The sequence below is a fragment of the Passer domesticus genome, chromosome 3 (assembly GCF_036417665.1).
Source record: "Passer domesticus isolate bPasDom1 chromosome 3, bPasDom1.hap1, whole genome shotgun sequence".
Classification (NCBI taxonomy): Eukaryota; Metazoa; Chordata; class Aves; order Passeriformes; family Passeridae; genus Passer; species Passer domesticus.
In genome coordinates this window covers 22,936,301-22,960,499 of record NC_087476.1, presented here as the reverse complement: position 1 = coordinate 22,960,499, position 24,199 = coordinate 22,936,301, and the positions used below count along the sequence as shown (strand labels likewise).

General features: G+C 35.6%; 1 protein-coding gene and 1 long non-coding RNA gene across 4 annotated transcripts in view; one reads left to right on the top strand and one right to left on the bottom strand.

Annotated features, from left to right (window-relative positions):
* Positions 1–24,199, top strand: part of CSMD1 (CUB and Sushi multiple domains 1) — a 1,052,894-nt gene that overhangs the window by 202,921 nt on the left and 825,774 nt on the right. For all 3 annotated transcript variants that reach the window (XM_064412131.1, XM_064412130.1, XM_064412133.1), the window contains exon 2: positions 11,940–12,156. In XM_064412131.1, the coding sequence (XP_064268201.1) occupies positions 11,940–12,156 (217 nt within the window). The remainder of the gene's footprint in view (positions 1–11,939; positions 12,157–24,199) is intronic.
* The window catches only part of LOC135296143 (uncharacterized), a 51,002-nt gene continuing 49,005 nt past the window's right edge, over positions 22,203–24,199 (bottom strand). Inside the window, exon 6 of the long non-coding RNA XR_010358197.1 lies at positions 22,203–23,064. This is a non-coding gene — a long non-coding RNA (uncharacterized LOC135296143). The remainder of the gene's footprint in view (positions 23,065–24,199) is intronic.

Sequence of the window (24,199 nt, the reverse complement as noted above, 5' to 3'; positions counted from 1 at the left end):
GAAAATTGTTTGCATTAGAATACGTGTGGAACCATAAAGGCATCTCCTCTGAGTGGTAAATTAAAAACATTCTAGAGAATCTCCGCATCATTTTGTGGAAGCAGTGCCTATGGACATTAGAATAGCTCAGAGACCTGAGAGCAATTCTGCACCACAGACACAGTCCTGACATGGCAGATCAGCCTACATTTCACCCACCCTGGCACAACCAGCTTTAGCAGTGCCAACATGAATATCATCTACTTGCTGTGCTGCTTCTGGCTCTGCATTTCCTGTCAGTCACACGGGTTCCTGAGGATGAGTCAGTGATGCAGACAGCTTTTTTCTTTTGTACATTATTTCACATAAAATGAACATAATAAGGTTTTTCTTGTAATATTCTTGCAAAGAGTAGATTTCTTCTGCGTATTTCAATTATGCCTTAATCAAGGATTTAAAATCCCTTTGAGAAATTGAGTTCACGACTAGTCCCTGAAATAGTGCTTGAGTGTTGTGATGTAGACATATTATGTGGGGGCACAGACTGCATGAAAAGCCTGAAATATGTTCAGTTTCTTCCATTTAATATCATTTACCTCTCATCAATAGTTGAATATTTGGGTTATTTTTTCAATTTGATATTTTAAAACAGCATCCACCATAATTCCATGAAAAACTTTTATATTATATAGTTGGAGTGTTGCACTGTTAGGTGAAGTAATTTAATTATGTGATATCATAAACATCCTCTTGCATCTTAATTTATTTGAATTCTGCTTTTATTTCTGTAGCATATTTGAATCATTTGCAGGGGCTGATGGTGTTTAATGATAAAATAGACATACTATATATACACAATTTTTAATATATTATTCTAATCAGCAGTACCTTAAAGCTGATATTGATTGCACTTTTCTTACAGTTCACAACATTAATTGCTATTATTTACAAATATAAATAATTTATTGAGATTTACACAGTGGAAAACCTAACACTGAAACATTCTATTTCATATGGGAGAGGTAAAACTAGATCTTGTGATGAAGCAGAAAGATATCTTATGTCTTACATATTTTACTCCAGTGTGAGCTGGGGGCACCAAATCAGACTAGCAGCATTTGGCACCACTTTGAATTCATGTAGATAAGGCCAAAGGATTGGAGCAATGCTGAATCACACCTGTAGTTACTCCTTCAGTTGTGAGTGTTATTGATGCTGCAAGATGGTGGTTAACTAGTCCAGTCTGAAATAGCTGTGCATAAATCTTAGCTACTGACATCATGACTCAGGCACAGCACCTGCATCACCCTTCATGCCATCCCATTGCCCCACTAAAATAAGATATTAATACTGTGTAACCATATATGTACGATACAAAACATAAGGTACTAAAACTCCTGTGATTAAGATTAATAAAAACATCATTTCAGTTCCATTCATTAATGTCTCACACAGCTGTACTTTGATTTTATAATTTCAAGGGACTGTATGTATGCTGCATAATTCCATCTTTGATGATGTTAATGAAAGTCATAGATTTTATATATTTTGTGTGTGTAAATTCTGTTTTATGCCTGCAAGTGTTGCCCCTTTACCAGTTTTGATTATATTTAATTTTGCTAATGCTGCAATACTGCATTCTGCTAGAATGTTAAATTTTATTCTTTTTTCTTGTATATGCATTGCACAGTGCAAATATTCTGATTTGTATAAAATTCACATCTGAATAAGAAGCACAATTATGTGCATAGAAATAATGCACCTGTCCAGAGGAATGTTTCCTGATTTCTTGCAATAGAACCATAAAATATAATTTTTAATGTTATGGATAAAATTCTTCCTGCAAAATGTGCTTTTATTAACAAAGTGATGGTTTTAACATTAAACCCTAATGTAATGTCATCTGATCTTTCCAAATTAAATTCTAAAAATAAGTCTTCTGTCTTTGAAAATGAAAATTCTCTAATGACTATTGAAAAATTTATTGTCACTCATTCTTTTTCCTCATTATGATTTAGCCATTTAATTTGGAAGATAGTATTTTTCCTTCTCAGTTGATGTCAGCTGACTCCACTCTGTTTTAAATGCAAAGAGGATGAATTCAAGTAACAGGAATGAACAAATATGAAACCTTTTCTGGACTGGTTACATGTGGACAATGGGAAATAACGTTGAAAAGCCTTCTGGATTACAGAAGAGGTGCACAAAGTAATAACTTTCAGGGAAGAGAAAGTAGTTAATGTGGACAATGTTCATGGAGCGGCTACAATGACACAGATTGATTTTTCTTGGTCTTCAGAACTAGGCCTTTTGACAATAAGTTCTTTAGTAATAGTTTAAAACCAAACTGCTTGAACTATGGTACACTTTTCAGCCTTATGGTGTAGGCATCCTGTGGCAAAGATTATAAAAAGAAAAGCTGCTGTAAGATCCTGACATGAGAGCAAGGCTGTCACTGAAGTGGCCTGGGAAAGTGGCATCAATAAAAGACATCAATAAAAAATGGAAGTCAAGGTGACAATGCTGAAGTGATCAGATTTGGTACAGACAATTACCCTGTATGTTCCAGGAGTCTGGCAGAAGAGAGGTAAAGAAATCCTCAGAGTAGTTTGCCTACAGTTGTGTTGCTCCTGTTCCAGTGAAACTCAGAAGAGTGTTTCTTTTATTGTTTGAGTATTTCACAAACAATGAAATAAGCACTTCCCTTTTACCCACCTGAGCTGTACAATGCTCTCTAATTCTACCAGCTGTTGCTAAGCAACTGTATCAGTGATGTTTACATAAAACCTCAATTTATTTAATTTTATCTTAGAAAAGGAGAAAAATAAAATCCAACCTGTCCTCAGTGGTCCCCTTTTGCAGAATGAGTTTGCATCTATGAAGAATAATCTTTTTTCCAAGGGTACTAAATCAACACTTAGCTCAGAATTTTAAAATATAGCGTCATACTCTCTGTAAAATAACTTTTTCAACACTACCTTCTACATATTTCAAATCTGGTGTAGGACTTTGCTTTCCTCTCTTTTTGATGCATTTTCTTTCCTTCACTTTGATAAATCTCTGAATTCAAAGGAAGAAAGAAGAGTATGCAAAGATCTTTGCTTTTCTGGGATAAAATATATGTTTTCAAAGGAAAAGGGATAAACCAACTTCATATAATCTAGATGCTTTTAATTAAGAACTTATTGCTGTGTCACAAGGAAGCACTGCCAAGCTGTAGCCTTGAAAAACTTATTATGGTCTTATTATATGTTTTTGCCTCTACTAACCAGTGGCACTGAGTTCATAGTGTTATACACTGGATTTTTTTTTTTTGAGTATTAAAAGCCTTTTTTTAAAAGAAAGTATTTCCTACAGAGACAATATTATCGCATATTTTATTTCCCCATTAACCTTTGTGAATTCTGATTTATTGGTCTTTTTGGGCAATCCAGTGTTAAAAAGAGAATATGAGATACCTTTTTCTCAATTTGTAACGGCAGCATAATCCAGTTTATGTATGAGATACATTTCAGCTTTTAGAACTTCATTAAAATAAAAACTTTCACATATTTGCATTTAAGATGTTTTGCTCTGGTACACAGCAAAGCTAGCATTATGGCAAAATTGTTTCTGAATTTCTTGCAGAACAGTAATATTAATCTTTAACATTTAGGAAAATTTTATTTCAGCTGAATTCTGGTTAAAGACTTAAGTATACATAGGAAATGGTCCAAAAAGCTAGCTCATAGTACTGAGATTTTAAAAACACCACCTTGTAGTTTCATCAGTACAATCAATGAATATATATCCTGTGGCTAGAAGGTCTGAATTTAAAATGTTTTATAGATTGATGAAGTTCCAGTAACCTTGTGAATGTCTGCATCAGAATTTAAGGTTATTACATGCATTCAAGCATCTCATGTGAGAAGGACTCCATAGAGGTCCTGGACTGGTCACAGTCAAAAATTGCAGGGTTTGAATAGATCTGTATTTAAAGGAAATCCATCTAATTTTTGTAATTTAGCTGCCATTTACCCTCTATTTTTTACCTTTATTGCCAAGATACATAATATTTAATATTTCAGAAGCAGCTGATAGTGTTCTTGAATCCAGCAGCCAACAGAGGTGAGGCTGCCCCATCTCTTTCCCAGATGCAGGCGGTGACAAGGCTGAGCAGTTTTTCCCAGTACAGAACACAAGAATACACCAGGTACAGATGTACACAGCTGCTGCATGAATGAACAGAGTGAGACACACTCACATGAGCTCTGGCAGCACCAGTGGCTTCACTTGATTTCCCATCTCAGCCCTGGGGCAGTTGTGTTCCACTCACTCACCCACACACGGAGCTGACTACAATTTCCCTGGGCTGCAGTAGTCACCCATCCCAGGGTCTTGTCCTTGAAGAAGCCTTCCTTTGTTCCTCTCCTTGTCCCCTGCTCATCACCACATCTGTCCAGATGTTCACCAGCACCCACAGACTCACACACCTGCCCTGACTCCTGGTGCTGCACTGCAGTCAGGCGTGGTCCCATCTGGGGCTGGCACAGGCTGTCACTCACTGAGGTCCCAGTCACTGGCCCCCAGACATTAATTATTTCAGATCAAATAATTTTGAAAAAAATCTTACAAATTTTCTTGAAACTATTTTTGCCTGAGTCTTGCAAAAACATAATAAGTAAATTTACACTATTCTCATTTCATATTGTGCCAGGACTGTCTTGAGTATGTTTAAATATCTGAAGTACTGAAGCTCTGTGGTGTCAGTTCTCCCTGAGGCTGGAAAGTGATGGTGGGCACAGCAAGCAGGCTCTGGTGTGAGGCAGGTGCCCTCTTTGTGGGTATCTCTGTGCTGGGGTATGCTCTAGGTGTGCCAGTAAAGATTGTGGCTTGCTTGTGAATAAATCTTCAATGATGCCTAAATTAAAAGGATCTCAGTACTTTCTGATTTGATTAATTCCCTGGAAAGTGCCTCGTAATGGTGTTAGGAAGTTTTTTTATGGATTTTTAAAGGACACTTGATGAAGCTACATGCTATTTAAAACAGTTCTCAAAGAATAGTGCCTTTGCCTCTCTGGCCATTTGAAATTTCTGTTCTTGACTGAAGTTATTTAGGAAACAGTAGTTTTACTGAGTAGTAAGACAGTCAAAAAGTGCCTTGAGGTTATACTAATGAGGAAGAAGTGATGAAGGCCCAGTGCAGAGCACAACCAACTGATGGCTGGGGCTGCAGGGCCTGCAGGTCTAAGTGGAGGTACGAAGTGCTGGCAGATTACACAGTGCTCAGGAGGAGAGAAAATACAAAGAGAGAATATAAAAACATAAGTGAAAAGAAAAATAGATGGTTGAAATGAGCTGTGCAAACTACCTGTTCACATCTTACAGCTCTCTACTGCTTCACTGTCTCAAATGATAGGGGCAAGAATTTAAATCTGTAGTTTTCTGTTGTAGTTCAACAGGAAACCTTTTTTGTTCTGTGTGTACATAACACTTTACACTATCAGGAACATTTGCTTTTTATCTTTTTTTTTTTTTAAGTCATATTTAAAAAGCTGTTGCTGTCATGCACTTTGCTGCTCAAAGTCATTTCAGTTGTGGCTAACACTGCAGTAACAAAGTTCTGCAATTGTGCACATGTTTGAATTAAAGCATTCAAAATTGCGGGTGTGAGGTGCTCTGGGGCCATGAGAGATGGGTGTCTGAATTTTCTGTGAAGGAGAGAGGATTTAAAATCTTTGAAGGCTCTAACCATCCGTTCCTATAATTAAGGCCTCACAAGTAAGAATAAGAGAGAGAGGATTCATCCTGTTTTATATCCAAAGCAAGTGGTCAGTGCTGTTTTGTGCCAGAGGGAGATAATCCCAAGGTAAAATAAGTGAAAGCAATGAGATCCCAGTAAGATTTAGGGGCTGCTGGGCCCTCTGTGAAGGTTTTTCTGGAAATAAAATATTAGTGTCCAAGAGTATTGCATGCCAGCACTGTAAAACTAAAAATTATTCCTCTTTTGAACACAGGTGGAGCAAGTACCCTGCAAGAAATTCTTGCTGGGCCAATAACTAACAACATAAAAGCAAGATTAGGGAAGACAGCAAAAATATATATGCTTTGTAATTGCCATGCCTGAACTGTTGTCTGTGGAAAATTCCTCAATGCCTCTGTTTAAAGTCAAAAATTTGGTAGAACAGGTTATGGAACAAACAGACAAAATAAACAAGCAATGTCACAAGCACCATGTATTATCCAGAGTTTAAGAGACAATCAGGAAACAAAATTGCTGCACAGCAAAAGTAATCTCCAGCTTCAATTCACCTTAGATGTCCATATTTTAAAGGGACCAAGGGGCGTTAAGGTATAAAGGCCAGAACACCTGAAATTTGTGTTAGGAAACTCTGTTAAGGAAAAAAAAATTGACTGACACATGATTAAATATGACATATGGAAGAAAAAGTTTAAAATTATATGCTTTTCAAACCTACTGGAGTTCTCTGAATGAGTCAACCTGAATGTGGATAAAGGTCATGAGAATTCCAGAAGATATTGAACAAAGCTCCCCAGTAACAGCTATAAAGGAAATAAATCAGGCAGGGCATAAGAAAGTTATACATTGCTGAAAGGTTGGATAAAAGTTGTGCCTTAGGAGAAAATGGATTTTTTTTACAAAGGAAGGAGTCACCATGGCATCCCAAAGAAATCTGTTCTGGCATGTGTGTTCAGGGCGCTCATAAGTGTTCTACAAAAGAGGGTGAGCAATGAAGTGACCGTGATGATAGGAAGTGATGAGTTAATGGAAATGAGGAGCAATTGTGAAGAATTACAAAAAATAGCCTTATGTGATCAAGTAAGGGGGTGTTGGAGTAGTTGATAAAATTCAGAGTAGATGAATGAAATAACATAGAATAAACTGTAGCAAATCTAATAAATCACATCTTTTTAATGTAAAATGACAGTTTACAACCTCACTGTAATTCCAGAGAAAATCAATCTTAGTTATAATCCATAGTCATATAAAATGTCAAGCTACTACTTACCTTAGAAAAGAAAATATTAAATTAGTGGGAGAAGAAGGGAAAGGATTAAAATTATTACTGTGTAAATGATGTGTACACATTTTGAATATTACAATAAGTTTTGGTATCCCTGTCTCATGCAGGGTATAACACAGCATCAAAATGGTCATAGAAAGGTGATAAAATCACTTAGGTGCAAAGAACAACAATATGAAAAGGAACTTTTGAACTTGGAAATAAAAGAAGCTGGAACATGACAAAGGTCTCTGAGATGCTATGTGGCATAGAAAGCATAGGAAAAGATCATCTGTATGTTTTCTTTTCATGCATAAACTTATGGGGGTGTCAAATTAACCTAACAGATGATAAATGCTGAGCAAACACAAAAAATGTGGTTTTTTATTTTATTTTAGGATTTCCTCTACAATACCTGAAAGACTCTAGAAGTTAGTATAGACATATAGAGGATGACTCAGATATAAGCTTGTAAAGAACTATAATATCACGGACAATTAAACAGAAAAACAAGGGTACTGGAACGTCTTCCTTTTAAGAAATTCCTGAGATGCTGCTCATGAATGGGAGGGATATTTTTTTGTCGAAGTATTCCCTCCTTTGACTTGCTATTAGAGAAAAGGTATTGAGCCTTTGATCTGGCTGAGTGCAGATGTTCTTGTTTATTAAATTTACTAATACAGCAAATTCATATAAGAAACTATTTCAAATTATGAGGAAGATCCAATCTTGCTAGACATATTTTCTCAGTCTGTGTAGCTGCAGAATGGAAAGTGCCACTTACAGTCATAAGAATAAACATGACTTCATTTTCATTATCATGATTTATCAAAATATTTTTAGCAGCACTGGCTTCACTAGAGTTAGTTTTGATGCATTTTATAGTTTTCTTGTTCAAAATACATGTATCCTGCAAAAATTCCTAACTCTTATTATATAAATATGTATAGGTATACATATGTATTAGTCTTCCACAGACTACCTTATGAATTATAAGAAGAGAAGTACTTCTTTTTGCATGTTTTTGTGTAGAAGCATTTGAAACTTCAAACAAACAAACAAAAAGAAATCAATGAATATGGTAAAGAGGGTGAGAAGTCTGTATAGGGGGACTATGTGATAAGTAAACCTAAAGGCCTAGGGAAATAAAAATCAGACTTTTTAGGAAGTGTTTTCTAAGTTTTTATTTTTTGAAGTTTGTTAAAAATCTTACAGCAATGCGGTATTAAAATTATACTGATCCCTAGTGATTCTACCACCCATTTGATACCAGTATTTAGGGCAAAATTGCAGTATTTTGTTATCTTCATTGGCTCTCACTTAGGGATTACAACTGAGAAATATTGAGCCTGAACAGGTGAAATAGGACTGGTACAGGATATGCAAAGTAACTTTGTAAATAAAGAATAACGCTGTTTATTCACTTTAAATATTATCACTTGAAATATTTTTCAACTACAACCCAAGAGCATCAGTTTTCTTAAAATACACTTTTTATATCATAAGGCCATCCAGAAATAACTTCTTATACACAACGTATAACAGAAAAATAATAATAGCTGCATAGTTTATACTCATATAAACACTTATGTGGTGTCATACAAATAATCGCAGTCTAATGCACCTTTGGTATTAAAACAATTCAGCGTACTCCTATTGTACTCAATCAGTGACTGCACATCTTGTGACAAATGGCAATATTTATTTTATTATTTGACACAAGGGCCAAAACTGAAGTAAAATGTAGGAATAGACCTTTTTGGGATGCATTCAGTGATATTCAGTCTACATTCAGCCCAGCAGAACTACTTAATCTCTGCTGATAATTTTTAACATTTTCCTATTAATGTGTTTGTTTTCTTTACTTTGATGATTCTTTCCTCTCTTAAAATACACATAAGAAACAAAACATTCTTAGCTAATCTCATCAGTGTAATCTTACTGGTCTGTGGCGTCTCTGCAATCAGAAACTGCATTATTTCTTGTGGCATATTGTATGCTCAACTCTTATCTAATTTGCTGCTACCTGTCACCCTAAGCCTCTTTGTTCCTGATCCCCAAGTATATCCTCCAACTGAAGCTCTCTTAAGTGGTTTGATGATGAATTTTACTCCTTTGAAGAGTTGTAATATTTGACAGTTCTTAAGGTTTTACACTTGCATATATTGACAAAATAGGTATTATACAGACAGTAGCTGGCATTTTTTTCCTACATTCTGCTCTGTTAACATGCTTGTATCTTAACTGGGCAGGGACAGAATTAGAAGATGTGTTTTCTGGGTCTGTATAGCTCTTAAAACCTCTTTTGGGTTTGCTTAATTCAGAAAAAAAATCTTTCTTGAAATTTTGTGTGCACAGTAATGAATTTTCTGGGAGTTAACTGTGTACTAAATTTCTCTAGGATTTTTACTTGTTTTTTTTTACTGAACACTTAGTAAATAAGTATATATTTCTATATGCATATAAAATTAAGAACAAACCTAAATTGCATTTCACAGTAATAATTTTTCTTTATGATTCTCCTTTGCCTCATTTTTTTGGGGTACAAAGTGAATAGGCAATATGTGTATGAATAGTTTCAGAACTGGAAGGATACATACATATAGCAGAGTAAAAGCAAAGTGGAGAAAAAAAGGTCTCTGGGTTGTAAGAAATGCTTAGGTTAAACAGTGGTAAAAAAAATTCTGCCTTATTCCTCATTAGAGTCTGTTTATTTTCCAAAATAATAATGCACAATAACCTGTATGTACAAATAGGATTACAAAATACCTTTTGGAATAAAACTGGGAGCAATCACTGGCTGTTGACAACTTCTGCAAGTAGTTAACAATCTGTGTAAGGAAGCTGCTAAGTCATGGCCATGTAGGGGCTGTGAGGGTTCACTTACTACCCCAGCAATATGGAGTTTAACAATAAAGGTTAATACAATTTATATTATGAACTTTATAACAATATAACTATAAACTTATTAAAGCTTAAAAATAAAGGTTAATAAAGTTTTACTTTAAGCCAGCTCTAGGGTTCCCAAAGAGACTGGGGACATAATTTGTTTGTCTCCACAGATGTCAGAAATGAAGATACTGCATTTACATATGCAGTTACATATGGTCTACTATATTCTTTATACACTAGAGTTACAAATTTTTGCTTCTAAAATGGGGTTCTGTCTTTGACAGATTTTAGATGAATTGCTAAGAGGCACTCCTTTATCAATGAAACTTTTAATGCCCAAGTGTTATGAAGGCTGCTGTGCAGCAGCTGTGCAGCACAGTTTACAAGGGATACTGTACATTGACGTACTGAAACCAATGTTGGAGACATGAAGTAGCTTGTTAGAGGAACAGGGTGGTGGGCTGTCACTATAATTTTCCTTTTCTGTTTTCAGAGCATCAGTTCTGTAGTAATTAAATTATTTTAAATTGTTTGTGGCATTTGTATGACATTTCCCCTGCGGTTGTAGGAAGAAGGATACAATGCATCTGCAAGTGTCTGCAAGCATGCTGATAATTTTTAGTGAACACTACATAACTGAAATGTTCATGCTAAGTTCATGGTGTAAGAGGTTCCTTCTTTGCAAATGTTGGATAATAAAGATGTCTTATTAAGGTGAATCAAATTATAAGTATACCAAAGAAGATTTGTATTTTAAAAGTTTCCTGAATCATCGCAGCCGTTTTATCTCTTCATTAGAGTTATTATATTTGAAATTTAGTAAAAAATTATTACTTGTAAGTTCTTTAGTTTTAGGACCAAATCCCTTTTACTAAATCCATCCAATTAAGATTTAGAAACCTCCTACAAAAAATTGACAGCACTTTTCTGAAAGATTCAGTGTGAGACCCACACTGAACTTAAAAACAAAATTTCAGTCAGAAATCCTCTTCTGGTTTAGGTACACCAATAAAATATAGGATTTTACTTGTTCTGAAGTGATTAAAGTGTGGATAATAATCCAAGCATTACAGTCCACAGAATGTCCTTATATTTTTCTATGTTCAAATATTTCATTAACACTTCTCTACAGCTCAAAGTCAGTACAAGTGTTGTGTGGGGAATTAACAAAATCAAGTAGGAAACTAGCAAGAATGTGCACTGTAAGTCAAGGTTTCTTGCTGAGGACTTCCCATTAATGAGCTATCATGCCCTCACAAAGCCTGTAGGATATACAAGCCAGATACAAAAGCCTACTGAGTAAACCCTTAGTGTTATTTTTTGAGAACAAAAAAAAAAAAAAACCAACTCAAACTAACCCAAACAAAAAAAGCCAAATCAAAACAAAACAAAACAAAACAACAAAAAAAACCACCAAAAAACCAAAACAAAGCACCAACCAACTAACCAAAACAAATAAACACAAAAAAAACAAACCCAAAAAACCCAACACAACACCAAAAAGATCAAAACCCCCCACTTTTCTTATCAGAAATCACATGGAACTACAAATATTACATCACAGAAATTTTGCTGTTTTCAAAGTATAGAAACCTTGATTAGTTGCAACACAAAGCAATATGTCTACATTTTGCTCTTCATGTTAAAGAAGTTTTCAGAATATCAGAAGCTCTGATATTTTGGTACTTATATATAAACTTTTTAAATGGCATTTGCCAAAAAGCTTTGAACACTCTCTTGCCATTAGAACTGTCAGTTTGTTGAATTTATGGCATTAAGGCTAATGCTGAAATTTCACATTTGAATGAATAAGTCATACATTGTTAATACTACAGAACCTTAAATAATGATTCATTGCATAAAAAGATGTTGAGTGTCTCAGAAAATCCAACTATGAGGGTTTTTAATCTGAAGAGAAGAATGGTATAAATACAATTTTATGTGCTGTTTGTAATGTAGAAAAAATATTTTAAAAATAAGTTTATATATAGTTATTTATGTAAAAATATGTACTGGGTGAGGGAAAAGAAAACCAACTGCAAATTTTCCTTTCTTCTTTTTCAGGTCAGAACTGTGGAGGCTTAGTACAGGGACCAAATGGTACTATAGAAAGCCCTGGATTTCCTCATGGTTATCCAAATTATGCCAACTGCACATGGATCATTATCACAGGAGAGCGTAACAGGATACAATTGTCATTTCATACTTTTGCCCTCGAAGAAGATTTTGATATTTTGTCAATTTATGATGGACAACCACAGCAAGGCAATTTAAAAGTGAGGTAAGGTTCCTTTATTCTTTCCCAATTTCTTCTGTCGGTCTGTCTCTTTACCTTTCTTTCTCTCTCCTGAATAGGTATTGTGATGATATGTTAGAACATATATTGGTTCATCCCCAGCCAAAAGAACAGGAGGGCTCCAAGATCTCCCAAAGAAAGATGTCAATCCAAATTTCAGATTTTTATGGCCCTAGCATGTGTATCAGTAACATCAATTGTACTTAAAATTTACACAGTCCAAGGACAGTTTTGGTGAAGGCCCTGAGCACAGAAGTATTCCAAGTATTATTTTGTTTATTTTTCTGCTGGTGGAATTCAGGTTTTGTCAAGAGTGCTTTTCTTGAAGGCACCAGTCACCAATTTTTGAAAGAATTCTTACTGAGATGAGTTCAGCCATAAATTGTTTGACGTTGCCAAAATTGAAATTCTTCTCCATTAAGCAGTTAGGGATCTTTAAAGGTCAGAAACTGGTGTCTCTTATCTTTCCAAATACCACTGATGTCATAAAGAGGCTTTATGGAAGCTTTTTGATTTGAAGCTTTTCACAACTTCAAGTTTTGATGCATTCATTTCATTGGTGTCTTGTTGTAAGTTCCTCAGTCATTTGCTAGATCTGGACTGCAGAGCTGGAAAGCAAACAGTGCTTTCAGTGATGCTCTGTCATTTTCTATTCAGGCATGAGATTTATTGAGTACTGTAAAACACTGCTGTCAGTTCTGTTGTCTGATTACCCTTTTATATGCTGCTGATTTATACTATAGTGCTAAAACAAATGTGGGAGCATCATCAATTTGTTCTGCATTTTAGTGGGTATCATCAGTGGATATTTTTGACAGGAACAATGTTATGATTGATTGTTTACTCAGTTCAAAAAGTTCTGAAAACTTTGGAAGGTAGTACACAGCTACCAATGATTTAGATGCAGTGTGCGGGCTTTATTTACAGTACTTATGCTGACCTGTAGTACTTGTATCACCTGTAAAAAGGAGAAATATTTCTTTTTTAGTCAAATGGTTTTATTACCATTATCTAACATGTCTACTTGTTTTGTACTAATCTCAGTAGAAAATAGTTTCAAGGAAGAGCAACAATAAACCAGATATTTTATTTCTCATTGCTTGTATTTGCTATCCGTTACCTTCACAAATGGCATTATGAAGAAAAAAGCATTTGTTGGCTTTGCAGCATGCAGAGGTTAGCATAGCAGAATTTGAATGACAGGTTTCTATTGACTTCTCATATCCCATGTCATACCCTTTGTTTTACAAAGAGCATTCACAGGTGTACCCCTCTGCAGTTATGCATTTCAAGACAATTCTTTAGGCAAATATTGGAAAATTATAGTATTGGTCTTTTAGCTGACAGCATGCAGATGCAAGAGACCATCTTGGAAGTTCTGCTTCAGGGCATGCACTTCTTTTTCCCCATAGTTAAAATATTCCACTACATTTTGGGTAATTGTGGTTTTTTAGCCATCATGCCAAATCTGGAACTCTTCATTAAAAATAGCTGTGTATCTACATCACCACCACAAGCTATAACAATTAAGTAATACTCACTCCATATTTTGCATAGCACTTTTTTTCAGCTGCTACAGCAAAATTGAGTAAAAATGAATAGTACATTCAGCTATTTTGTTGCTCTGCCTGAAGGACCTTTTAGTATGCTAAATATGCACTTATTGATCATAAAATCCAAAAAAAGAGAAACACATATAAATATATATTGAAATGATTAGGCAAAGGAATAAATTGGTTTAAGCCATTTTTGTGGAGAAAGAAAAGCAAAACAGGGAGTGATTACATGTATATGTACTTTGGTTAGTGCACTATTAAAGCATATACTGGTTTAAGGGATAAATTACACCTGGTAGTAATCACAGGCTATTGTAAACTATAAGGTTGTTGAGAAATAAAGTATTAGTGGGAATAAACAGAAGATAAGGTACTAAAAAGTGCTATTTTGCATCTTCATATTTTTCTAGAAAAAATCCAACTAGCATTCTGAAATTCTGTGTAATTCTGAGACATGTGACACAAAATTGTCCTTAAAAGATTGCTACAGTGGATTTATTTTTATCATTGTAAAGATCATAGAACAAAACCCAAGATTTTACACACAATATATAATTTATGTATAGATATTTATAGTGTGTATATTTGTATCTATATATATATATATATATATATATATATATATATATATATTTCATCGAGGATTGCAGCACAGGCTGGGATGTATCCATCTGAGGAGCAGATCTGTGGAAAGGGACCTGGGGGTCCTGGTGGGCAGCAAGCTCAATGTGAGTAAGCAGTGTGCTGCTCCTGCAAAGAAAGCCAGAAGGGTGCTGGGCTCACCAGCACCAGCATCCCCAGCAGAGATTATCAAGTCATTGCCCACTCTGCTCAGGGCCTGTCAGACTGCACCTGGAATTTTGTGTTCAGTTTTGCTCCCACTGTACAGAAAGATGTGGACAGGCTGGAGAGTGTCCAGAGAAGGGCCACAAAGATGATCAGTGACTGGAAAGTTGCCATGTGAGGAAAGACTGAGAGAAATGGGCTTGTTCAGCCTAGGGAAGGGGAGACCTTGTCACCATGCTCCAATACTGAAAGGGTGGCTACAAAGAAAATGGAGACTCCCTTTTTTTACAAGGAGTCACATGGAAAAATTAGGGGGAATAGGGTACAAGTCACTTCCGGGCAAATTCCAAAGGGACACACAAATTTTTCTACAAAGAAAAGCATCAGCTTTTGGCAAAATCTCCCCATGGAGGTGGTGGAGTCCCTGGTATTGGATGCTTTTAAGATTCAGCTGGACAGGGTGCTGGGCCATTTTAGTTAGACTGTGCTTTTGCCAAGAAAGGTAGGACCATACAATTCTTGAGGATCCTTCCCACCTGGAATTCTATGACTATGGTTTCATGATGTATAAAAGAAGAAGTTTTAAGTCTTATGCCACCTGTTATGATAATGCTTTGTTGCATAACATAGTCTTAATTCTACAGAAAAATGAGATGTTAGATAATTGCTTTCACCATACATTAGAACTAAAACAAATATTTCAGTTCTATATTATGGAAAGAAACTTACATTAAAGCAAAAATGTTGTTTTATCAGCTGATGGAGGAAGATTTCAAAGTATAACTATATACTAATTTAACTGAGAAAAGGTGCAAAATAGATTTTTGATTTGTATTTTATATTCTAAGGAAATTTTCATTTTCTATATGCAGTTTATTGTCAGCATGTAGAACTCACATGAATGAAGCAGAGAGGCAAGTGGTGTGCACTAAGACAACAATTATTCAGATGTGTTCCTTGTGGATCATTTCCATATGTAAGCATTATATTCAGTGTAATCCAGGAGATAGCGAATATTTATTTTGACATTTTTTCTTTGTCATATGTATCAGATAAAATAGTAAATGGCTATATTTTTAAACAGAAAGGAGAAATGTATCAACAAGTCATAGAGACATAGGTCAGCCTTGAAGAGGCTCAGTATAAAGGCAGATGGGAGCTGACAAAGTGACCTATTGACTGCCAATAGAATCATTACCTGCCACAGACAAGTGAATTCAAAACAGACATCTTAAGAGTTTATAGATTTCAAAACTCATTTCAGGGTTGGTTGCAATACCTATTTTCCACATCTGAAAAATGCTCATTAATTTTAGCATAACTCTTGTTACAATATATTTTTTCTATATGCAGAATTCCTGAATAGGGGATTCATAGAGAGGTGTAGGGAAACCATAACAGGAATGGATAAACAGAAAAGCACCTCTGCTGCTGAAGAGGTGGGGTGGGCTGTAAGTGGGGTGGGGTGTTGGATGTTAAGACAAACAACTATGAATTTTACAAATGTGGTGAACTGAGACTTTCTATATGCAATTGCCTCCATCTCAGTTTATACCATAAGGATACAATTTTTTTTCCTATGTCAAATATAGGTAAATGCTGTAATCTCTGTGTTACAATATCTGTCAGTAAAAGTTACTCTTTTTGTATCTCACGCTTAGTTTACCTAAGAGTTAGTTGCAGACCTGTGTGATAAAATCTGAAAAAAAATTTTTTCAGATTTTTACAGACAGTCCTAAGAAACTTTCTGATAGTCCTAAAAATCTTTTAATAATGGATTCCAGAAAATTTGGTTTTCTCTCACTCAGCAAACCTGCTAATTAAATTATATACACTAATGGAAAGACACATACATGCAGCTGTGAATTTTTTTACTGTGTGTAAATGCACATCTGTCAGTTGTTTTAGACATACATATGTTCTTTGGAAAGTGATTTTAAAATGTCAACTTCCCTTCATGGCTTCTCAGGCCTTCCAAGCATTATTTACTTTACTGCAGCCTAACTAATAATATAATAGATGCTTTTTATTACTCATATCAGTTGAAATAAACAGTTTTCTTTTAATGGAGCAGTAATGCATATGATGAAAGTTGCTAATATAACATAATAAAATACAGCTTACCAAAAATTTTCTGACAAGAATATATAATATGTGCTTAATAGCAATATATTCTCTCTGATTTCTTGAATTGAGCAGCAATAATAGGAATTAAATATGAATAATTCACAGTATTCACTTTTCCCTGTCTCCAACAAGCAATAAAACATATGTATATTCTGTACATCATAATCCAAGCATAGAGGTAAAACTTGAAATTGGAGCTCTCACTTGCTGTTAAACTTCCTTTATCTTAACAAGCCACGATTTATCATATATGCAACATTTTAATTTTTTGTTTGTTTTTGTTCTGTTTCTTTGTTGTTTATGTTTTGATTGTTTCTTCAGAAACCATTTCTGTCTTCCATCTCTCCAGGGTCAAGAGAACAGTGAAGCAATGATGAGGTGATTGACTTTTCTGCAGAACTGCTGACACTGCAGCAGCAAGAGCTTTGTGCAGTTTAAAGTTCTTATTTATTTTTTCTTTCCCCATGAAAATGACATATGTAATTTTTTTAACCTTTTTTATTGCACACCATTTCCTAAAAAGTATAGAAGAGTTTTGTGTGTGTGTGAGCTGGTGGCTGTGAAGAAAATAATATAGGTTCCTAGAGTAGCATTATTCCAGCTGAAGCTTACCTAGAACATAGCACAAAGTAACAGGCTAGTGTTCAAACTTTTAAAACAAGATTATTGAATAATTTCAGCAGAACATTCTGGTACTTGACATATCTGTAGGAAAAAGAAAGCTATTACTGTATATTAAGCAATTATTACTGAGTCCCTGCCACGAGACATGCCCACCAATGACTACTGTTCCCTTTTTTTGTTAATCATACAATCACAGAATAAAATACAGAATGGTTTTGGTTGGAAGAAACATAAAAGATCACCTAGTTCCAAGCCTCTGCAGTGGGCAGGGACATCTTCCACAAGACCGGGTTGTTGAAAGCCTCATCCAAACTGAGCTTGAATATTACAAGGGGTAGTGCACACACAGCCTCCCTGGGCAACCTGTTCCAGTGCCTCAAAACCCTCTCGGGGAAAGAATTTAAGATCTAATTTCATACTATGTAATCTAGAGCTCCCCTCTTCCAGTTTAAAACAATTGCACCTTATCCTGTCACTCTTTCCTGTATAAAAATCCCTCTTCCTCCTTTCCCTAAGTCCTTTTCCTCCTTCCCTTGAAGTACTGGAGGCTGCACTGAGGTCTGCCCAAAGCCTTCTCTTCTCCCAGCTGAACAACCCCAGCTCTCCCACACTGTCTTCATAGGAGAGGTGCTTCAGCTTTCTGATCATCTTTGTTGCCCTCCTTTAAATCAGATTTTTCTTAGGTTTTTCACCTATTAATATATTAGGAAGAGGAAAACTTTGTAGTACAGGGCTAAAATGTGATTCATTATACATTACATAGCTGTTTAAGGAAAGAAGTCAAGCTGTGACCTGATCACCTTTAATGCTGACAAATAGCTTCTGCCAATATGAAAAGAGAATATAAGAAGGAAAGATATTTTATGCGTGCAATACTGGCAGGTTCAAACTCATGTTTGAAGTGATTTTGGGTTTTGTTTTTTTGGGTTTTTTTCCCCCACATGTGGATAAAAGGTAAAATACTTATACCCAAAATTTTAGCTTTCCAATTCAAAATCATAAGCTTTCCAATTTTGTTGGTAAGCCTAAATGCTAAAACGATTTAACAGAACTTATACTAAATATAAAGTCAATAAGGAGTCTTGCTAGCAAGCCAGTTATTCACCAATTAGGACATATTTGGGACATATTAATTACAGGTTTTAGGTTGATACTAAGTGATGGCCAACTAAAAAAGATTTTTTTTTTTGCCCTCCAAAACCATGGAATCCCCACCTAAAATAATCTTAATTACTTAATTATGGCAGAAAATAAAGGGAAGCAATTGTCCTCACTCTGAAAAATTAAATAATTTTAGAATAAAAGCTCTTTTTGCAACCAGTAATTGAGTTAATATTATCACCTGTTTAGTTGTAGAATTGTTTGGTTTGGAACCACATCCCAGCTCCCATCTTCTAAATCATTACTTGTAAAACTTTTGATAGTACACTACTCCATACAAATGCATCAAACCACTGCTGACACTTATACAGGCTCAGTTTCAAAAGTATGGAAGAGGCAATGAAGCAACACCTATATGTTTTTTGAAGATGTACTATGACCAGTGTCTGATGAAAAAAGAGATCTACCTCTGAGAAGACAAAAAAATTGAGAACAGATACATTTTCACTTTTTCACTCTGGTGAGTCTCACATGCATCTTATCATGCTGACTTCACTACATTTAAAAAAGTTTTAAATAACTGATGAAGAATATTACAGTATACATTCATTCACTGCTTTGCCTTCTTAAATTAATCTATTTTTTCCTGCAATAACTTTCAAATTAAAGGGGACTGAAAAATCTTTATAAAATGTAGTAATCATATTTCTGATGCAGGTAATTAGGTTAAACTGTGAATCATGTTCTCTTACTCTAATCTGGTAATTACCTGCTTGCCTTAACTGAGCCTTGTGATTATTGACTGGTTTTGGTCACTCTGTGTTGGACAGGGATGTAGTGATCAAGGGACAGATAGAACATGAGAAATGCTCAAGCATTTTAGGGGAATTCCGCAGGCCCTTATTTCTGAATTTCTGCACTGGAAGTTCAGCATCGTCTCTCCTGTCATCCAGTCACACACAATCAATTTCTCTTGTAAAACAAATTTTGTAGACAAGTGTTCTGATAATCTGTCTCCAATATTACTTGGTTTTTCTCCAATTTCCTTGGTTTTCATACCGTTTGTGTTCACAAGAGTATCTGCTGACATAATTAGGAGCCTTGGATTTTGACATTTATGTTTTTCCCACTTCATATAAAGTATACTCCTAGGCATCCCAGATTATTCCTGTATTCATATTTGCATTTGAGAGAAAACCATGTGTTCTCATCTCCATTCAACTCAATAAGTTCATTAAGAATGCTAACTAGCCAGTGGCTAAGTGAAGCCCATATAATAAAACTGACTCTGATCATACAGCACTTTGAAGAGAAATTTTGATAATAGGCCCAATACAAACCAGGCAGGAAATAGCACTCTTTAAACCCTCCTTTCTGTCTACAAACCTCCTGTATACATTTCTGTCTTTCAGAAAACAAGAAGATAATTTAGAAAATAATATTTTCTTTATTTCCCACACCCCCAACACACACATATATGCACTGCTGGGTTTTTTTGGAGAGTCTAGTGTGACCAGAATTATGAAACAAAAGCAAAACAGCAATGAAATGAGAATAATAGATGCTGATATTAGACTGCCTGTTTATCTTAGATGCTAAGATGGGCTTCTCTTGGCTTCTGAAGTAGAGTATGCATATTAAAGTCATAAATAACAAAATTGTGATAATTTTAATGTAGATTATTAGAAATTATTTACCAAAAAACCCCTCTCATTTCTTGTTTTTAAACACTTGAAATAATTCCTACATTAATGAGACAAACTGGGGACAGAACAGCTGGGAATTGGCCCAGCAGAAAAGGACCTGGGTTTGCTGGTTGACAGTAGCTGAACGTGAGCCAACGTGTGCCCAGGTGGCCAAAAAGACCAATGGCATCCTGGCCTGTATCAAGATTAATGTGGCCAGCAAAATCAGGGAAGGGATTTTCCCCAGTACTTGGCACTGATGAGGCCTCAAATCCTTTGTCCAGTTCAGGACCCCTCATTTCAAGAAAGACATTGAAGCACTGGAGCAAGTCCAGGCAAGGGCAAGGGAGCTGGAGAAGGATCCGAAGCACAAGTCCTGTGAGGAACAGCTGAGGGAGCTGGGGCTGTTTAGCTTGAAGAAAAGGAGGCTTAGGGGAGACCATATCACTCTCTACAACTATCTGAAAGGAGGCTGTGGCCATGTGGGGGTCGGCCTCTATTCCAAGGCAACCAGCAATGGATCAGGCGGAAATGTCTTCAAGCAGCACCAGGAGAGGTTCCAGTAGGATATCAGAAAGAAAATTGCTACTGAATATACATGGCATCCCCAAATTCTCTGGGCAATCTGTTCCACTGCACAAAAAACAGTTTCTTCCTAATATCTAATCTACATCTACTCTCAGTATGAAGCCATTCTGTCTTGTCCTGTCACTACACACCCTTGTAAATAGTTTCTCTCTACTTTCCTTTTAGGCTCCATTTAGATTTCAAATTAAGCCACCTCAAAACTTTGTCTGAACAAACCCAATTCTATCAGGTTTTCCTAATATGATCCTTTTGATCATCTCGGTGGCCCTCCTCTGGACTCACTCCAACAGGTCCATGTCCTTCCTGTGCTGGAGACCCCAGTGCAGGATGCTGTGCTCCATGTGGGGCCTCACCAGCGTAGATGGACAGAATCCCCTCCCTTGCCCTGCTGCCCAGGCTGCTTTGGATACAGCCCAGGATACCACTTGTTTCTGGGCTGTGAGCACACACTGCCAGAGCACGTTCAGCCCCTCATCCAGCAGCACCTCCAAGTCCTTCTTGACAGGGCTGCTCTCAGTTTCTCATTCCCCAGCCTGAACTGATATCAGGGCAGACCCACCCCAGGTGCAGCACCTTGCACTTGGGCTTGTTAAACTTCATGAGATTCTGGTTCCTCTTGATGACATTACATCTTTCAGGTGTGTCAACTGCAGCACTCAGCTTGGTGTCACCTACAAATTTCCTGAAGGTATACTCTATCCCCTTGTCTGTCTCATTAGTGATTATCCTTTGCTATACTTAAAAATTGCAAAAGTTTGGTGTTTTGAGAGCAATCATCAGAAAGAAAAATGAGACAAGATCATTGCTTTGTTCATGGGGATGAAGTAATGAAGTAGGGATTCCCAAAAGAACTATGCAGGGACCATGTGTTCCCAGATTCGAGGTAAAGAGGACTGACATCCTTTGTTTCACAGTTTATAAACTTTCTGTCATAAAATTGATTAAAATTTCTAATTTAAAATGCAGGGTTTTTCTTTGCATTTAGGCTGCTGTATGTGAAAAGATTTTTCAGATATTCTTTTGTGACAATGAATGAAACATTTGTATACCTTTTTGAAATTCTGCCTTTTTTTATTAAAGGGAAGATAGCTGCCCAATATTTAATAAAAGAAATTACAAACATTATTTGTCTTATGATTGAGGGCAAATACTGTGGTACAAATACATTGATTAGCAGCATAATTTCAAGTATTAAAAGAGTAAGAATTATTGGTGTTTTACAGAAAGCAAATTATTTTAAAAGAAAATTGCTTTTAAAGGTAAATATTCCTTTTTTTTTTTTTTAATGACAGAAGTGTTAACTGGAGAGAACAGTAATATTAAACAAAATTATGTTTCTAATAAAGTCCAAGGCATTTGAGTAACCTGGTCTAGTGGAAGATTCCCTGCCCATGATGGGTTTGAAACTGGATGATCTTTAATGTTTCTTTCAACCCAAACAATTCTGTGATTCGGTGAGTACTTTGGAGAATTAATTTCACAGGGTTTTAGTTAGAGAACAATTCTTGTGTGCTATTCGATATGTGAGACAAACCTGTGCAACCAAGTTAGAAAGTATCAAGGGCAGTAGTAAAGCAACCATCCTTTCACACAGTGAAACCATCATTTCACAACTGCTGTAGAGAAATAAAGATTTCAATTCATATTTCTCACATTGGTTTTCTGTGTCATGTCTTTCAAAATCCTAATACCTGCCAACAAATGATGCAGTACACTAATTAGATTGCTAAATTTTGTTCAAAATTATGAAGTTGTGGTATTATTGTGCATATATCAAACATCATACTTATCCCTTTTGTGCTGCACATCATTTTATTTAGTATTTGTAATAGGAAAGAGTTATTTACAAAATATATAACTTCTTAATTTGTCTTATCTTGAAAGAGGCAAAGTACTGAAAAAGACATTCTAAAAAAATGCAAAGTAATCTTGAAATTTCTAACAGTGTCACTGAATAAGCTTAACATTGCTCTGTACAGTAAAAGAATATGTTGCTTGGTTAAAACTTACAGTGTGCAGTCCTTCAATAAATGTTCCACAACATACAGAATGTGAGGCTCTGAGAAGCATGGCATTTAACAAGAAAAACCTCTCTCAGACATAGCTTCATGTTTTGTTTTTTTTTTTTTCTTTAGAAATCATTGAAAATATATGGAGAAAAAGCTCCCTTTCCTTATGAAGATAAAACACCAGGCCATTAAAACACCAAGCCATCAAAATTTTCTTTGTGTGCTACAAGCATGAAAGAACAAATTGGGCATAACAAGTAAACGCAAGGATCATGAATAAGATTTTTTGTTTGTTTGTTTGTTTCTTTTTAATGTTTTAGGGCCTTTAGCCAAATATTCTAATATCATGCTGTGTGAAAAAGATGTTGGTTTCTCTGCTTGCTGTGAGATGTTCCAAGTTTGGAAGAAACTGCCACTCTGAAAAAGAAATGATGAAAGAATACATTACCATGAATAACTCAACACTCTCTAGTGAGGGAAGAAAAGCAAGTTATTTACATATAAAATGAAAAAATTACACTCCATCAGTGAATGAGTATCTAATATCAGATTGAAAAGGGGCCAGTTTTGGGCTGGTGCATGGGGTGTTTGCATGTGAATTCCTAACTTATAATTAAGTCAATCTCAGCATTCAGTCTACAGTGACCTAGCATTGACGACAGTGAATGGAAACAAAAGGATGCAATTGTCTAGCAAACTGAATTTCAACCTTGATAACAGTTAAGCATCTTATTAACAAGGACTAAGATTTTCAGTGCTGTTTTAGAAGAGGCATAAATAAGACCTTGTAACAAGACCAAAAACTGTGGCTTCAAGGAGGTTTTGTGATAGGGGCTGCACAGCAGTGACTAAAGTTGAAGAGGCGCAAATAAACAGTGATAGTACCACTCTTTTCCCATTGTTCACAATCTCCACAGTTGATCTGTGTTTTACTATTTGTTTTCAATCAAAGGTTTCTTAAAGTTTTTGTCTTCATCTATCCATAAATTCTATGGAAATTACTTTTGTATCAACCTAGGACTTATATGGTCCCTTTTATGTTTTACCTAACTATTTTTCCTGGTCTTATTTCAAATTTCCTACCCATGATCTTTCCACATCTGCCAAAATAAAACTTGCCTCATATGCTTAGAATAATTTGTAATATTTTTAGAAGAGAGAATCTTGTAAACATGAGTGTTATGAATCAATATTTAAGAGACATGTAGAACTGGAAAGTTAATCCATTTGAGTGGACACAAACTAAGTCTGTGCAACTCTGCAAATTACAGACAACTATGCCCTTTTTTTAAATTCCAAGAAGCCTAGGATTCAATGACCAAAAAAACTCTCAAACAGATTCCATAGACAGAAAGAATTTTTCATGCAAAGGGTTAGAGGAGAAAAAAGAATCTTTTAAAAACTAAGCTTCCAGAACCTTTCTTTATTTGAACGTTTATTCCAAATAGGACACTTTTGAGGGAATGGAAAATCACAAGACACACAAAAGCAATGGTGAATTCCAATATGTGTAGATGTGGACTGTAGGGAAAGTCCAGTTTAAAGTATCCAA